This window comes from Natrix helvetica (genome assembly GCF_964273705.1).
Source record: "Natrix helvetica genome assembly, chromosome: Z".
Classification (NCBI taxonomy): domain Eukaryota; kingdom Metazoa; phylum Chordata; class Lepidosauria; order Squamata; family Natricidae; genus Natrix; species Natrix helvetica.
The window spans coordinates 54,025,624-54,044,660 of NC_138554.1; the positions used below are offsets into that span (position 1 = coordinate 54,025,624).

General features: G+C 39.4%; 2 protein-coding genes across 3 annotated transcripts in view; both read right to left on the reverse strand.

The window, feature by feature from the left end:
* The window catches only part of LOC309401894 (uncharacterized protein), a 395,822-nt gene that overhangs the window by 225,621 nt on the left and 151,164 nt on the right, over positions 1-19,037 (reverse strand). The gene's annotated exons all lie outside the window — the stretch shown is intronic.
* The window catches only part of PLCD3 (phospholipase C delta 3), a 78,624-nt gene that overhangs the window by 12,117 nt on the left and 47,470 nt on the right, over positions 1-19,037 (reverse strand). Inside the window, exons 5-10 of one of the 2 annotated variants that reach the window (XM_081971198.1) lie at positions 18,045-18,270; positions 9,258-9,459; positions 7,974-8,118; positions 6,167-6,319; positions 5,217-5,333; positions 3,832-3,991 (exon numbers count right to left, since the gene is read on the reverse strand). In XM_081971198.1, the coding sequence (XP_081827324.1) occupies positions 3,832-3,991; positions 5,217-5,333; positions 6,167-6,319; positions 7,974-8,118; positions 9,258-9,459; positions 18,045-18,270 (1,003 nt within the window). The remainder of the gene's footprint in view (positions 1-3,831; positions 3,992-5,216; positions 5,334-6,166; positions 6,320-7,973; positions 8,119-9,257; positions 9,460-18,044; positions 18,271-19,037) is intronic. The other variant, XM_081971199.1, reaches the window with a different exon arrangement.

Genomic DNA, 19,037 nt, shown 5'->3' on the forward strand with positions numbered 1-19,037 from the left:
ATAACCACAGAACATTTTAACTGAGTGCTAGTTGCCAAGTGCCCATATCGAGATCACATGTCCACAGAGACCTTGTATCAGCTGCAATTACAAAAACCCATTGCAAGTACTTTTTCCTTCATAACCATACATGTATGGTTCAAAAGATTGCTGTGCACAAATTGGTTTTATTGCAGATGACATTCTTTTTTAAAAATGCATAAGCCTCATACTGCTATCCCAGTGCTGATGTAAAAGACTGATGCCTTTAGCAAAATAGTAAGTTATTCTATCAACTGGTGCAACTCAGAACTGATGCCTATAGGTCAAAATAGGTGAAAAATAGCCATCCATTTAAGAAATATCAATACTTAACGAGTATCTAAGGCAGGGATGTCAAACTCGATTTCACTGAGGGCTGCATCAGGATTGTCTTTGACCTTGGGGGTGGGGGGGTCGGGGGAAAGGGCCAGGGGGTCAGGCCCTTTGCCACCAAATATGAAGCTTGGGAGGGATTCACAGCTCTCAGGACCCTGTTTTTGGACAAGACAGCCTCCTGCAGCCCTCTATCAGTGAAAAGAAGCTTGGGGAGACTGTGTGCAGCCCCCCAGAGCTCTGTTTTCGCTGGCAGAGGGCTACAAGAGGCCTTCCTGCCAAAAATGGAGGTCCTTTTTTTATTGGCAGAAGCACCGCAAGCCGGTCCTTTGCTGTTTCCAGGGCAGCTCCATGGGCTAGTCCTAAGCACACTGTTGGCCTGTTTCAGCGTTTGGTTCGACACCCCTGATCTAAGGAATATTAATTCTGTATTTGTACCAAATCCATTAAATATCTAGGTATGTGAACACCAAAATATATAGCTCTCCTAACATCTACCACTCCTTTCTGAATATCTTCCTTTAAATATGTCCTAAAAGTCTGATGGGAACTATGAAGTCTTCCTTTTCTATGGCAACCCCTGCCCTATGGAAGACTCTTCCCCTTTGAAGTTTGGCAAGCCTCCACACTTTTAGCCTTCCATAAAGCTTTAAAGCTGGCTTTTATCCCAAAGCTGGGATAAGATGAGGTGACTGCACATCAGAAGCTTGACCCAGTTCCAAGTTTTTGTTTTTAATGTGCTTAGTTTTTATAGTTTTGATGTTACTTTTATGCTGTTTTAATTTTTTTATTAAGAGCGACCTAAAATTGCTTGTAAGCATCTATATAAATGTTTTAAATTAATAATATAAATTATAAATAAAATATATAGTTAAGTTTCAGATATTGATAAATAGTTACTAAATCTGTATTATTATATATAATAAAATAAATTCTTTGTTACAGAAAATCTCTACGAGAGTCTTCGATTCCATGAATATATTTACAGAAAATACAATTACCAATTAATGAGGGAGGATTTGGTCACCCTAGCCTGGAACCCATCATGTTTACCTTTTCAATTATTAAACATCAGAAGCCAACAGTTTTATTAATTTTCAAATGTGGGTAACTTTGGAATATGCATATAGTGTAGAACATGGCTGGTTGGATAGAATATTCTAAAATTCTACCATATCTGGAAATGATTACATCAATTAGAAAACTAATGGAATGGAATGTCTAATGAAAGTTCAACCCTTTTCCCCCATGATAAATTAACTTTATGGAGAAACTTAGAAATTAGAACTAAGAGGATAATATGAAAAAATCAGATGAAAGTGAGGGAATTGATCTTGCATTAATTGATAAAGGATGCGGGTGGATTTTTTAATCATACTGTGTGTTAAGAAACAAATATCATCTATTTTTTATAGTCCAATGGAAATATTTACAGTTACAACATTTGCTAACAACGTTGTTTAGATCAGCAGTATTCTCATCTTCTGAAATAACCAAGATACTAGAGCAAATTGTTAAATCCTTTAAAGCTAAAAAAAACCTGTCTATTAATTTCTATAGATATTGGTTATCAAGAAATCATTTTGATATTTATATGCTAAGAAATGACTGGAATAAAGAATTACAGGTTCCTATATTGTTTAAACATTGAGTTTTAACTTCCATACCACCACTGTCAATGGACTTTAAACTGTAATTTATACAACAAAAAACAATACTTAGACGCCTTTACATCTGTATAGAAACAGACTGCCTAGGCCAGCATTTTATTGAAGATGTAGTAAGAATAATGTTTCTTTAAAACATATGTTTCTTAGTAAGTCCTTTACTTACTAAGTTTTGGGATGAAAGTAGTGAACTATGTAAATGAAACTGTGTGACAAAAGCTAAGATTTTCAGGCAATAATATTCTTCTGAATTACATACTTAATACTTAGAATTTGACAACTGGACAACACAAATGGATTTTCTATGCCCTTACTATGGACAAAATACCAATATTGAAACATCGGAAAGTTATATGTATAGTCCTTTTTACTCAATAGATTAAGGACCTGATTGCACTTGCCACCTATGAGCAGATTGTCTACAAGTGCATACAAATATAATGAAATAGGGGACTCATTTGTACAAAACACAGCAGGTTGTAAAAAGGATAGCTATATAATTGAATCAGAAATGTACATGTATTTCAATAACAACTGCATCTCTTTGTTGTTTTACTTTGCTTTTTTTACTTCACTTTTTGCTTTTTTTTATGATGTATATATTTTTATTTTTCTGTTTTGTCCTTTTTTCATTTCTTTTGTCCCTATTTTAAAATCAATCAAATAATAAATTAAAAACAACAACTCCAAGTGGTTGCTGAATAAGTTGAGGTTTAATGAGGACTACTTGTATACCAACCTCAACTACGACTGGCTAGAACACAAGGCCATGAATAAATCGATCAGTTTTGTCCTGCTTGACTAGCATATCCATGTTCTGCCAGATATAATGTATTTGGGCACTGGGAATATCTTATTGCAGATTACAATATTGCAGATTATTTTTTTGGTATTCCTTTTCATTCTCTAAAACCTGGCTACCTAGAGATCAAGACGTTTGCAATAAGTTAACCTATTTCCTACAGCTTTTACAAAAGTGTGTGTGTATATATAGGTGTGTATTACAGAAGATGTATATTACCTATACTCTTAACCACTATTTTTAAGCCTGGTTCACAGATCATGTTATTGTAAGACTTTCCCCCCCAAAGAACTCTGATATGATGAACAAGATATAACAGCCTATGACACTATACAAAGCTATCATAAGTAATTTCCCATTTCATGCTATATCCGAAAAAATTAACCACATTAAAAATTAGTCTATGGAGATTTTCAGGCATCCAGATCATGGTTGTCCCAAAGGTACTTTTTCAAAAGACAACTGGACTTTTTTTGTTTTTCCTTCAGAATGTTTCGCTTCTTATTCAAGAAACTTCTGGATGAGAAGCAAAACATATTCAAGGAAAAAGAACGAAAGTCCAGTTGCCTTTTGAAGAAAGCACCTTTGGGGTTAAAAATTAATGTTATGTATGAACACAACTAACATTGTCACTACTTTTATCACAATCAAGAATATCCAGGGCTATGCTGTACCCAGTGGTGGGATTCACTTACCCTCCCTTACAGGTTTGCAAATGTGAGTGTGCGTGCACGCTTGCAACGCTTGCACGTGCCTCGTCTGCGCATGCTTACCACCTTTTGCGCGTGCACAGTGCTCGTGCATTACGTTGGGGTGGGTGGGCAGATTCTCCCGCAGCCACCACTACCGGTTCACCCAAACCAGAGAGAACCAGCTGAATACCACCTCTGACTGTACCCTTAAAAGACTAAATTGTACTTTAGCCAGCCAACTGAGGCAGACTGAGTCACAAAGCAAGCCAGCACATCATAATGTCCTTGGTATCCCAAAAAAATTAATTTCCCATACCTGAATCTTTGATCAGCTTCCTGGCTTTCCGCTCACTGAATGATGACATCTCTGCAGGTTTCTGGTGGAGCAGGGCATCAGACAGGCTTTGGAATGGAACAGCCCGGCAATATACAACCACATCAGAGAGTTCTCGTGAAATCTGCACTACATCCTTTGCCTGGGGGTAAGGAAGAAGTGCCATGTGCAAAAAAATTAATTTTAATTTGATTAATTTAAAAATCCACTTCAGGTAACACCTCCTACTTTACAAACAAATTAATTCAGGCTTGCAAATAGCTACTATTTTGGTTACTATTAAGTAGACTAGAATATTTTCCAGTTAACCAGTGAGGAAAGTTTTGTAAGTTGAAAGCTTTGTTAGTTGAAATTTCTGTCCCACCTTCATTAATGCCATTGATGGGCTATACAATTCAGGGGCTAGGAGATCTAGCTAAATCATTTGTGGACTTACTTACATAGGTTTGCTTCAGCAGGTGGCAGTATTTAGCCAAATTTTGACAGCTCTCAGAAACTAAGCAGTGTGGGCCAAAATATACTTGGACAGGAGACTAGGAATCTCATGCCTAGGAGTCTGAAAAATCTCAGAAAAATCTGAGAAACCAAAACTTCTGTAGAACCAGCAAGAAAACTACATGGCGGAGGCACTAAAACTAAGGCTCAACTTGAAACATGGCTGGTAAGTGTGGCAGCATTATTAAGTGATCATGTAAAGATGTATGTACCACAAAGATGAACTCTTTTGAAGATACTACTTCTGAGTCCAACGCCAAGCTATCTGTAGTGGTGACACGGTAGCACAGCAACAGTGGGCATGCCCCTTTCAGCACAAAGAATGAAATTCCTGGGTTCTGAATTAGATGTTGAAACTTCCCTTGCCAACAAATCCTCTTGCGGTGGCATGTGATGAAACCATCATGAAAAACAGTTAGAAGCAATTGCAAATTTCCACTAAGAATATGCAGTACTCTTATAGCCTCCCTCTTCTTTCTCAGTGGCATAAATATAGCAAATGTAGGAAGACAGTGATAGATGCATGGATTGGGGGGGGGGGGGTGCTGAGAGGGCTGTTGAGCTTCCCTAAAATGATCACTCTTTACCTTATGCTTTTGACACATTTGGCTACATGACAATATCTGGGCTACAGAAATCCAGATAACTGCTGGATGCAAGCAAAGAAGTTGAGATAGGTTTAATGTTTGCCCCACCAGAGAAGTTTGTCTTGGGACCCAGAGAACTCTACTTACACCCTGTTTTCATCAGAGCTACTTCAGCTGCATTCTTGACACTCAATTGTTTTGTTTTGCTGTTACAGAGTGTCCACCTTAGAGGTTTCCCTAATACTCTCTTAATCACCCCTTCAGAAACATGGATCTAAACCTCACCCTCTGGTCTTCTTCCTCCTGCATTTCTTCCTCACGATTGGAGATCAAGTAAACTCTTGGATCAGTCTTGTTCTCTGATAGCTTTTTCCCCTTCACTAATATCTTCCCCTTCAATTGCTGTAAGGTTTGGGAAAGAAAAATCAATAAACTTAGCTCTACAATAAATCCTTCCTAATAATCTTAGTTAGCTGAATCAGGGGGGATTGTAATTTCCTAAAGCCTCAAATCAGCAAAGGTATAGCTCACAGTGATCTTATTCTTCATTTAATTTGGCAAACTTTTAAGATTTTTGTGAAGTACCAATATGACATGAAAAATAAAATATTTATTTATATCCCACTTTTATTATTTTTACAAATAACACAAGGCAGCAAACATATTCAACACAACTTCCTCCTCCTATTTTCCCCCATAACAACAAACCTTGTGAGTTGAGTTGGGCTGATTGGCTCAAAGTCATCCCACTGAATTCACTTTCTCCCATTTTCTAGGTGCCTCAACTATTAAACCAAACTGTTGTTTATTTGTTATATAATCCCACCATAAAACACTATTTCAAGTGTGATATTGTAAGACAGTCAAGAACATAAAGAATCATTTTGAATAAAAAACCCATAAAAAAATAAAATAATTCATTGAAAACAGTGCAGTTACTGCAAATGGCAGAAGCTGGTAAAGTGCAATTCTTAATCCATCAAATTTCTTGGATGGTGACACTGTACAAATACAAATCAGACAATGGCTGCAAAACAAATGTTGATTTGTTGAATTCATTCTTCTTGCTCTGAAGCTTAGAAAGATTTGATCATCAAATCAAATTCCCTTCATGATTGTCAGTGAAGTTTTTATAGCCTGTAGATTACTAGGAAAGATTTTGATCATCCACCTATGCAATGCTGGCCAATTATATAATGAAAAAAACATTTTCATTATATAATTGGCTATATTACCTCTGGGGATGGCAGTTGCTTGGACAGGTTTCCATCCAGTGGCTGCATCAACAGCATGTCCCCTAGAATAGTTTTCAGGTGATGAGCCATTGTAGACTGCTGCTCCAGGCCACAGTGGTTTTCCAGAGAAAGAATCACAGGATATGAAGAGTGCTGCGGACATAAAGTAGGATTGTAAGATATCATTTCTCTATAGCAGCCTTTTCAAATATTGTTCATAGCAACTTTTTCCCCCCTGTTAGTTCAGAGACAAAGTTTGGATATAGTTTTGTATAGATCTGCCCTTTTTTCATGTGGGTTGCGGATCTATGGTTTTAAAAGCAATATAAAACACAAATAACAGCGCATAAACATTTCCTCTCTATGTATCAACAGTGGGAAAACAAAACTACAGAACTATTGAAACTGATATTATCTATGAAAATATATGTTGACAACCAAGTGTATTTGTATATATAAATCTTGTTGCCAACTTCGTCAAATTCATGCGAAGTGCTGGACAATATAGGGGCTACTACAGAAGAATAAATCAGTACATTTTCTATAAGGCCCTAAATATTTTATTTGTATTGGGCTGTGGTGGTGCAGTGGTTAGAATGCAGTATTGAGGCTAATTCTGCTATTTGCCAAGATAAAGGTTGACTCAGCCACCCATCCTTCCGAGGTCGGTAAAATGAGGACCCAGATTGTTGGGGGCAATAGGCTGACTCTGTAAAACACTTAGAAAATGCTGTAGAGCACTGTGAAGTGACATATAAGTCTAAGTGCTATTGCTATTAGGAACCAAAGTAAATATGTTACGATATTTAAACAATTAAGAATTGCCCAGACACCTTTTTGACTCATACATTCAGAACATTCCACAATACTGTTGCTGTGTTGATTTTTAAGGCCCTAAAATTTTGGGTGGACAATACATGAAAAACCCATCCTACCCTATGCAAATTTATCATCTATCAACAGTTGTATAATTAGGCTAGAAGGAATATATGGTGTTAAATTATATAACTTACTAAGATAGCAAGTTACAAAGCACCATCTTAGAAGTACTGCTCCTATTCTGGATGGTTTTAAAGTAAAATTTTATTTTGTAAACATCCTGACAATTTATTAGGAAATGGGAATGAAAAGAAACTAGAGGCTATTTCTATTAGATATATTAAAATGCTTGCAAATTCTCAACATTTTTGTTAAGGCCTTAGGTCTTCTAAGATTTTGGCATCCTAAAGATCTCATAAGCGTTCAACAAATCTTTAATATTTTTTAAAAAGTTAATTCTGGGGCACTAAACAATCCAGGGAGTATTGTGAATGTTGCATTGCCAATATATGAGCAATATAATGCTACTTGATAAGGAGTGCTGGGAAGCCTCTATTGAAAACTCTTCTTGTTTCACACAACAAATAATACTTTGTCTAATAAAATATCTAGGCCATATCACATATAAGTCAAGAATGCTTTTTTACTTCAATTATTGCTTTAATTAATAATTCTGCATATGAATAACAATATCATTAAATGTGGTGGGATCACTGGCTAAAGGAGAGGGGGTTCCTCTAGAGGTAATTAAGAGACATTCCAGTTTAGGATTGGTTGGGAAAGGAAACTCCTGAGATCAAACTCTAGATCTTTATCTGCCACTTCCCAAGGCAGTCTGTCAAGATTCCTGTAATATAGGTGATCAACAATAAATTATCTACTTGGGCCTATGTATGGGTAGTTCTGGGTTTTTTGCACCTGGCAATAAGATTCTAGTAAAAAAGAAGTTCTCAAGTATAAAACTTTTGTATATTATAGTTTAGTCTACCTTGAAGGCATGGTCCCGGATGCCTTCAATTACATCCCGGAAGAGGATCTTGGAGGTAAGAGTATGGCCATGGTAGATAATGGGCTCTCCATTAGAACCTTCCCAGCAGTCCAGCTCCACGCAACGGCACCCCTTCATTAATGCCCTGCCAATGGGAGGGGGGGAAAGGATAAAGAAATAGATTTTGAATTTCAGAAATGCAACTGGGAATGGATAGAGGTAAAAGATAGTAGAATTTGTTGTTTTCATTCTGACACTCAAGATGTTCAGTTTTGTATGTGATCAAGATGCTTCCCTAAAGCTTTTGAAGCAAATCTAGAATGTGTGAAACTATATGAGCTATTGAAATTCAGGAGACACCCACATCTAAAATTATATAAATAGATATGACGGTCTAGGAAAAGCAATGGGTTATGCTGGATAGCATAAGCAAACCAATTAATATAGAAGTTGTAGTGTAATCATTTTATGTAATATTCATAAAACAAATATTATATTCCAGATCAGACAAATGAGGATCAAGCTCAGGAAATGTAGTCATACTGGGCGGGTGATGTAAAAGAAATGGTTTCATTTTATTATACATTATGTGAGGTATTGGGCTTTCTATAGCTACTAATATGTAATCTGATTCTCCTGTTGAACTGGCCAAATTCATTATCTTCTCTGCCTATTACAAGGAGTCAAATGCTTGGATTTGATACCAGAACTCCCAGAGAGTTCCTGCATACTTCCTTTGATTCACAAGAACTGCAAATAATATCTGCTGACTATATCTGCTCTTCATTATATCCTGTTCCAAATGGCCCCTAAACCATTCATTTAAGGACAGTTAAGGATAATTTTTATGATATGAATGTGAATAATAATTTACATGCTACCTAATTAATGGAACCACCTTATTCTAGAAAAGTGAATAAACAGATGGAAAGGGCAATCCCTCCCCAGGTACCAGTTAATTGTTCCTTTCTGTCATCTTGCCTTGGCCTTGTGCATCTTGTTCTGTTCAAACTATACCCATTCCCATTAATCGGTTATCCTCTCCTAATCTGCTGCTCACCCAGTTCCCTTTCAGTTTCCAGAGAATCATAGATAAAAACTCACAACAGGTGGTTACCAATTCTCAGGATATGATAGGATCTTCATCCTCAGCTCTGCCCTCAAATATGTGACATTCTGACTTGTTTTCAACTAGATCTTTGTGGACTTATGAGAACTATACCTACTCTGCTACTTCCGTTTCTATCACAGCTAGATAGCTATAGGGTCATGAAAACTTCTTACCGAACATATGCCTCAGTGCTACTGGCCCCTCCAATCTGATTGTCTGTTAGGTAGGTATTATGGGAGGAAGAGATGAAGTAATGGCATAAAGGCTGGCTCATATCCTGATAGATCCCGGCATGGGCCTGGTTGAGGATGTTTCCCGCTGAAGATAGTAAGTACATTGTGAAACCATCCAGCATCATGAGATTGTGTTGCCTGGCTGTGGAATAGAGACAGTTGGTGAAGCAGGTTTGACTACAATCCATGAAAAAGGTTGACCAGATACATTTCATAAGGTAAGTAAAGGTACTGATGTATAAATTCCAAATAGCTGCCTCTCATTCTTTCCCTCTCCCTGAAACAAATAAAATACATAATGTGGTGTCCCCTCATTTATTTCTTCCTCTGTCCACTTTTTGAAAGATAAGGAAAAATGAAAGACCCAAAAATCATGATAAATTCTTGTGAATGAATGTGCACTTCTAATTTTCCATTCTCAATGGCTCTTTTACTGTTGTTGCTTTGTTTACAATTTAATCTTTTAAACAATTGTATTGGTTTTAAGATAAGGTGCTATGATCTAATACTGTGATGAAACCATCAAGGAGTCCATTTTTTAAAAAAGGGAAAGGCAGCATCATCTCATGGATCTTGTTCTGGAGATGAAGGAAGAAGATAATATCTATGTTCAGCAGCTACCATTCATAATAGAACATCTTCTGACATCTATTTTTGCGGCTACACGAAGATGATAGCTTTCCAAAGACTCAAGGGCAAAATTATATTGTTATTTATATGATGCCATCTGCATACAGTAAATGGAGCTTTACAAAAAAATAGGTTTAAAGATCTTTCCCCAAAGAAAATCACAGTCTAATAACTGGTATGCACAGATGAGATGAAAAAGAATGAGGAATGAGTGGAAGAGCTGTAAACAGGAAAATAATCTGAAATTATTTTAGTTATGTGCACTTAGATGTAGTCACAACAATGTCTTGGGAGTCATGGAAAAAGTGGATTAGAAAATAGAGCAATGGAAAAGGCGGTAAAATTGAGACAATTTGAGAGACAGAAATTAGGAGCAGGAAAGAAACAGACTTTCAGAGGCTGACACAAGTCCTCCAGTGGCTAAGACAGCTGCAGGTTGACAACAACGGTTATAAATAGATAGGATGTGGAAGCCTTGAGGATAAGATTGAGAAGCTTGTGGAGAGAGAAAAATTAGAGATGAATGCTGAGACTGAAGATTTTCAGTGTAGTATAAAGGGTAAGAATATTAGCAAATAAACAACTTTCTCAACAGAACATTCAATTAATATCAATACATAGAGGTACAACACAAGCAACCAGAAAAATATGTTGTATTATGGGTTCCTCTGATTCTGAGGAGAGCCTGCTGAATTCTCAGCTTGTAAAGGAAGAGGCTGTAAGCACCCTGTGACCTGTGAATCAGGTTCAGCACAAGTGGCTGATGATTCAGCCTTGGGAGACTGCCAATCTCTAAATCATATCACCAGTTAAGAGGACTGAGCGCAGATATCTGCATGATTTATCAGGAGAAGGGACTATCAAATAATCCAATTAGGCAAAACCCAAAACTCTGAGCATCCTCCAGACCACCTCTCCTTGTTGGGAACAACCGTCCTGCTTCCCATCGCTTCCTGCCCCATGTTCGACTTTGCCTGTTGGAGTAACTTTGCGGACTTCTTTGGCTCTTAACATTTCTTGCACGACCTAAGTTTTCTATCTTCAACCTCTTCGAAGCAGTCTTGCACCTCCAACATAGCTTACATATCTGAAAGTCTGCATTATCTTTTCAACTCTTTCTTGTTGTCCAATAACCCACTTCTGTCTCTGCCTTAGTTTCTGCTGAAAATGATATGACAGATTAATAAAAGTTTATAAACTTGTAACTGTGGCTTTATATTGGCTTGGGGTTTCAGGCTAGCACAGACATGATAGAAAATATTTATTTGGTAATGAAACATCTGCAAGAAAACCACCAAGCTCAGAGAGCACCAAGGATATACTCTGTAATCAGGAACGTTGGATATAAAAGATGTATCTCTAAGTTATATAGGTTATTTTAGAATAGAATTTCTTTCTCCCTAGCATTTGGTACTGGCATTATTAAAAGTACCCTACCCTGTGCTCTAAATTAAGCTGCTGTGATAGAAAATCATTCACAGACTTGTCTAACAAGATAAAGAACTATTTCTGAGCAGAAAAAAAAGTTTAGATATCTTGGTGCACCTTGGACTATGGTACCTAGTGATATTCTTGTTGCTGATATCAAAAACACCTCGTTTGGACATATTTGAAATTTTAAAATATATCCAAAAGACGTTGGTGAGCCTTGATTCCAGGGGAAAATGAAGTAGATTTCCAAGCCCAGTGCCAACCCACACATGGTCTAGACGAGGGGTGTCAAACTCAAGGCCCAGGGGCTGGATTCGGCCCATGGGGTGCTTAGATCTGGCCCATGCTTTCAGGCCACCACAGGTGCTCCCAACACAGATGATATCAAGCTGGCCATGCCCACCCTGGCGCTGCCCACTCCGGCCCATCGAGATCAAACATAACCCTGATGTGGCCCTCAATGAATTTGAGTTTGACACCCCTGGTCTAGACCAATGTGTCTCAACCTTAGTATCTTTAAACTCCACACATCTCAAAGTTTCTGAGGTTGCGAAATATTAGCTTAAGCAAAGATAGTTATGGCTAATGTGGAGACAGATGAAGAACTATTTTTGTAATGTTTTGAAAGCTAAAGCATCATTCTCTGGCAGTAGACTGAAATGTTAAGGTCAAAGAAAAGAGGGCAGAGCCCCAGAGAAAGGTTCAGGCAAGGTCAAAAAACTGGGGCAGGAAGAAGGAAACCAAGGAAAGAATAGGAGCATGGAATAATGTAGAGTTGCTGATCCATTGTCCATAATACAAACATTCATTTTTGTGTATCCTACCATAATTGCAACCCTGGACATTGAATCACAATTCAAATTAGACATGGAAAGATAAAATTACTTCCAAAAATGTATCTCCCATGGCTGCAGTTACATATGTATTTTTGGCAGGGCTACAAATGGACAAAAAGTTAATTAAAATGTCATAAAAATGATGTTTTCTAATTGTAAAAGATCTGGCCATAAGCTCTTTTAGTCGTAACAATATATATATTGTTGTCCACAAAGGTACGGCTGAGCCAATCGGCCTGCACGTTTGCCACCCCTGAGATGTGCTCTGCAGTTATGGATAACAGGTTCCTCTTGGCCCATGACCCTAATCGACTGGCCTCCTGCATCAGGGACTTGGACCTGGTCCCCCCTGCCTGTTTATGTGGACCTTTGTCAATATGTTGTCTGGCTGAGGTTAAAATGGCATCTGAAGTAAATTGAACCGCCACTACAACTTTATTAAGGTCTTGGTGGGCCCTGACATCTGCAATGGGAATGCATTGTTGTAGATCTTGCAGCCAAAGCAAGCAGGATCTGGTAAAAAAGGATGCTGTGGTAGACACTCTGATGGCCCAAGCAGTGGCCTGGTGACTCCATTGCAAAGTAAGGTCCGCTCTTTTAACCTTAGGTTTTAGAGCATCCTCTGGGGCCCCTGGAAGGTTGGCTGAGGTATACAATACAGTAACCGGAGCGTCTACCGTCAGGGGCCTGTAGGATTTGGGCCAAATCCTTATCCACATTGAAGACTTTTTTGTCCGTGGAGGATGGCATGGGTCCAGATGTGGGAGAGGACCATTGACGCTGGACTAAATCCACAAATATTTTAGGGGTAGGCACGGTGTCGGCCTCAACAGTGGTCTCTGCAAAAAGAGTCTCAGCTGACATAGCCTGGCTACCTAGAGGTGCTACAGCTGCCTTTGCCCCAAAATTGGCAGACGTTTTAGCTTTAAACAAAAGGGATTTGAAGAGGAGAGGCTGAAAGAGCCCTGAGAAGGCGGTCTGGTCAGGGGTCATGCTCTCATCCTCGGAGAGGTCAGCCTCCCTAATCTCACCTTCCTCTGGAATCGACACAATGTCATCTTGGGCAGGAGCAGCCGGCATGGAGCCAGGTTTAGGTGCGGCGTCCATTACCCCCGCTGTGCATGTGGAGGGCCCATGCGCAGGCCCAGGTGTGGTGTTCAATGTCCCCGTTGCACACATGGAGGATCCAGGTGCCGGAGCACCTTGGCTCTGCTGCAATCTAAGTGCCCTGCCTTTTTCAATAGCATTTGCAATTATATCTGGCATATCTAGCATGCACATGGGCATGTACATTGGTGCAACGGAATCTGAACATAAGCTCTGTGATGTAGAAGGCAGGGCATAACCTGGTCTATCCGGCCCCAAAGGCAAATCAAAGTTCCCTTCGTGGGGTGAATTGTGTAGATCCTGAACAGACCCCAAGATTCCAGTGGTGTCAATAGGCAGCCTAAGATCAAGGGAGGCTTCCCTATCTTCTCTGTCCTCAGGTGACAAATGCAGTGGGAACTTTGATGAGGAACAGAGCCTCCTATCAGGTGGCAATGGAGCAGGTGTTTTCTGTCTAGAGGTTTTATTACATAATTTTTCCAATGCCTTATCTCTCTGTTTTTCGTACCTGGAGGCAGACCTAGATGTCTTTTGAGACCTGGAGGATTTTGCTACACCTTGCCACCCTTCCTGTGGGGCTTGGTAGTCCCTACTCTGGAAGAAGAAGCATTGGAGGGTCCCCGATCAGCCTCTCGGTCCCCTGCCACCCTCTGTAGGCTGCCCCCACCCCTGCTCAGATAAGGCTCCAATGAGTTCTTCAGAACTCAGAGCTCTTGCGGCCGCCACTTTGAACCCCCAACAAGACTGGTTTGCAAAATAGCACTTTGCACCTTTTTAATGGCCCTTGGAGGCTCTGCAACCAAACTGAGGCAAAGGGACTGTAAGGTTTGCTCAGTGGTTGCTTTTCTAGCTACAATATTTCTTGCCCGATCCCAGGAGAAGGAGATATAGACAGACAGACAGATAGACAGACGGGCGGAAGGGAGAGAGAGAGAGAGAGAGAGAGGAGGAGGAGGAGGAGGAGGAGGAGGAGGAGGAGGAGGAGGAGGAGGAGGAGGAGGAGGAGGAGGAGGAGGAGGAGGAGGAGGAGGAGGAGGAATCAGGATGAGCAAATGCAGGAAGAATGAATCAGGCTCCTGCACTTTTCCTTGTATAGAAGACAGAATTTGGCTATGTACACAAATTCCTGTTTAATACAGTGATTACAGGTCAAATTGCCCATTTTTAATATGCTTTGGGTCAACTTGAATAATACAGAACAAAATACTAATAAGGAATAAAGTCACACTCTCAAGAAAAGATCCAATGGGGGTTAAATATGAGATCTAGGGCCATCTGAAAGATTGTTTCAGTTGATATTTTTAAAAGAAGATACTCCTTACCTCTTACATTCCTTACTAAGTACCTCTTCTGTACATTCAAATGGGCACTGATTGTATACTGCCAGCAACACTGAACTTGCTTGATTTATTGTTATACCAACCAAAGTTCCAGAGAAAAACAATTATGGGAGTAAATCATGCTATAAAACTATCATGCCGTTACACAAACCGGGACCTTGAAGCTTTAGGACTGAGTTTGCCTAGCTTTAAGGAGCTGGGCAAAGGTGACTTCTTTGCTTCTCTATTTCAAAAGTGTCTAGAATTTTCTAAGAGTAAAGAGGAAGTACTAGAGGTAACAGCTGCACTTTATATGTGAGCTTTTATCTGGCTCTTCTTTCCCCTCATTTGTTTTGTCATGTAGGGTAGCAAACACCTACGTGACTCTAGTTGGACTAAAAATGAAGAAATAAACAGGTTCAGTGCTAATAAGTATTTCTGATACTAAATTACTAAAAAGTATTTCTGATAAGCCAACCGGAAAATTCCAAGGCTATAAACTACATTTAAAAAAAACAAAAATCTCAGAAGGTGACAGTGGCAGTAACACAAAGGAAAATACATGTAGCTACAAGTAGAGAAGCTCAGCTCATAAAAGACTCTATTGTTATATTGCTGTGAGTAATTTTATTGTTAATTTTATTATCTAATACAATGAATTTAACTTATAAGCAAAATATTAAAGATTGGTTGATCTACAGGCTGAATTTATCTAATTTACATAAATGGCAGCAAGAATGCCGTTTAGGTCAGACTCCTACACCAACAGCAACATTGTCTCTGTGATACAGAAAGAGCAAGGCAGTTTTGCCATAACTTATTTGGTTTGCCAGTATGATAAAATATATTAAATACCATTTTTTAAAAAAATTCTAATAAAATCTAGAATATTTTACATTAAAAAAAATTAATTAAAACATTTTGTTAGATTGTAGAATAAAATACAAAAGCAAATATTAGGACAAGGTGGGGAGTGGAAGGGGAAAGAAAAGTGAGGAAGGCGGGGGGGGAGAAAAAAAAGGCACTGACTTCTGCCCCCCTCTGTTGCAGTAGAATAAAGCATTACCGTATTTTTCGGAGTATAAGACACACCGGAGTATAAGACACACCAAGGTTTTGAAGAAGCTTTTTTTTTTAAAAGTAGGTAGGTAGATAGAGGGAGAGAGCGGGAGAGAAATACAGTAGGTAGGTAAGGAGAGATAGAGAGTAGGTAGGTAGATAGAGGGAGGGAGGGAGAGAGAGAGAAATACAGTAGGTAGGTAGGGAGAGAGAGTAGGTAGGTAGATAGAGGGATAGAGAGAGAGAGAGAAATACAGTAGTTAGGTAGGGAGAGAGAGAGAGAATAGGTAGGTAGGTAGATAGAGGGAGAGAGAGAGAGAGAGAGAAATACAGTAGGGAGGGAGGGAGGGAGGGAGGGAGGGAGGGAGAGAGAGAGAGAGAGAGAGAGAGAGAGAGAGAGAGAGAGAGAGAGTAGCAGAGATGGGTTCCTGCCTGTTCTAACCTCTTCTATAGAAGAGATTCCACAAATCTACAGAGCCGTTTAGAACAGGTTCCAACTCCCTACCCCTGCCCGTCCGCACATCATCAAGATAAAGAGCGAGAAAAGGAATTCTGGGAGTTGAAGTCCACAAGTCTTAAAGCTGTCAAGTTTGAACACCCCTGGGTTTTTTTCTAAAGGGTTAGGGGTGCAAGGGTCTTGTAACTTGACAGCTTTAAGACTTGCACACTTCAATGCCAGAGTTCCTGAGCCAACATGACTGGAGGAGGAATTCTGGGAGTTGAAGTCCACAAGTCTTAAAGCTGTCAAGTTTGAACACCCCTGGGGATTTTTTTTCTAAAGGGTTAGGGGTGCAAGGGTCTTGTAACTTGACAGCTTTAAGACTTGCGTGCTTCAAATGCCAGTTTCTGAGCCAACGTTTTGGTTGCTAAGCAAGAGCGTTGTTAAGTGAGTTTTGCCACATTTTACAAGTTGGCTACGCCCACCCCGACACATGGCTAGCAAGCCACTCCCACCTGTTCACATGGCCGGCAAGCCACTCCTATAAAGCAGGCCACACCTACAGAAGAGGTTCTAAAAATTTTGAAACCCACCACTGTAGAATAGGTAGGTAGGTAGGTAGGTAGAGGGAGAGAGAGGGAGAGAGAGAGAGAGAAAGAGAGAGAGAGAGAGAGGGAGAGAGAGAAATACAGTAGGTAGGTAGGGAGAGAGAGAGAGTAGGTAGGTAGGTAGGTAGATGTTTCCAGGTGTATTTATCCATGTCCTGGAGAAGGAAATCGCTGACAACCTGCAACACCTAAGACTTGTTTCTGTTGGCACAGCACTTGATCAATGTAATTATCATCAATCACTCTAACTAAAAAGCTTTCCGAAAGGAAAAAAAAGTTTTTGCACTCTGCAAACCTTCCAAAAACAGCCCGTTTTTCGCGAAAATGGGCCTGTTTGTTTCAAATAAAAGGCATGAATAGTTTTGGGAGGACTTGCAGAGTGCTCCTAGGGAGGGGGGGGCAAAAACGAACAAAGAATGGCCCATTTTTGGGAAAACGGGCCCGTTTTTTGTCAAAAAAATTGCATGCATAGCCTTATAGAGTGCTGCTGGGGGGGCAAAAAATGGCCCATTTTTTTGCTCATTTCTGCCTTCCCCAGCCCCTAGGAGCTCTCTGAAAGCCTCCATAAGGGTATGCACAGCCATTTTTGAAAAGTGGCGGGGCTTCGGGAGGCAAAAAAATGCTGTATTCGATGTATAAGACGCATCCAGATTTTCAGCCTCTTTTTTGAGGGAAAAAGGTGGGCCTTATACTCAGAAAAATACGATAACATCGAACCTCAACTTTTTATAAGCTATAAAGTAGCCATTTCTATAGCAACAAATTAATCTAATCAATAAAACCCCAAATCAAAGTTTAGGTTTTTTCCATCTCAAGCACAAAGTCCAGAAGCGGTTTCCATTTCAGAAACAAAAGTACTTATATTCTTTTCTTTGATCAAAATGATCAATTTGGCCATCTCCGCCAGACATATTCCTCTCTGTTACTTTATACAGTACAATATTTAAAAAATCAAAGGAACTCAGTTACTAAACCCAAGCAAATAGATTTTTTCTGCAGTACTCCCAATCCTAGTAGTCCCTATACTATATTTGTTACAAGCCTTTCAGTATTGGATTGACTACCTCTCCAGAAGTGGGAGCAGGAAAAAATCTTTGCGGTTGTTCCAAAAAGTAATGACCTTCATCCAACCTGTATCAGGTTCCTGATCAACTGGGATACCGAAGTACCCAGTCTTTCTGGATGTTCTTGCAATATACCACCATAACAAACAATGGTGCCTGGAGGATAAAATATTGTAACTGTCTTGCTGTATAATTTATTATCATATTGTTGAGATACATGTAACACATTCATACCTTTTTCATTGAGCTCATACGTCTGAATGATATGCTGAGCTTGTTGCAAGCTTACTTCTTCACCCTGGTCATGCAAAAAGTCCTGCAGTTCCTCAGCAGAAAGCACATAGTCCTCGCCTGAATATTGGTGGAAGATGTCCTCCAGCTCAGGCCGTTTCATTAGTCGTGTACAGAACTCCTCAATCTCATTTTCTTCCAAGCGGTCATTGTTTGATTTGTCACATTCCTGATAAAGAGAGGCAGAGGAATAAACGAACTGCAATGAAAACTGTATCAGAGGCACCTGATTAGCAACTGAATGTCCAACATGGGAAAGGGTGACTTTCAGACTTTCCCAGTCTGGCAACTTTCAGATGTACTGATACCATAATGCCCCAATTTCCAGACAGCTGACAGGAATTCCCAGGATTTCCCAAATTGATGTGCTTTAGATATGCTTTAGATACATTGCAGACCCAATATGTCTAAAGTATAACAGTTTGGAAAAGACTGCACTACACTAAGAGTTACCTGCTTTTTCTCCTTTACACAGCAATTAAAACAGGTAATTAAAAGCAAAGCACATCTGCATAACATACATTGTTTAGACTGCAGCAACAGAAAAATACATGAAATTACAAAAAGCATTAAAAACTACTTAATTTGGAGTGAAATATAGTAAATATTGTGCCTGGGGCCGATGTTCTGTATTATTTATTATCGAAAGTTACATTAAAGGAGAACATAAGAGACTTTTGAACAGACACTTTTTTGCAGAGCTTTGGAGTTAATAACCCTGCAAAACTGAAAGATCTACAACACAGTGATGGGATTCAAAAATTTTTACTAGCGGTTCTGTGGGCCTGGCTTGGTGGGCGTGGCAGGGGAAGGTTACTGCAAAATCCCCATTTCCTCCCTATCAACTGGGATTCTGGAGGCAGAGAATGGATGGGGGTGGGGAAGGTGGTATTTACCGGTTCTCCGAACTACTCAAAATTTTCACTACCCGTTATC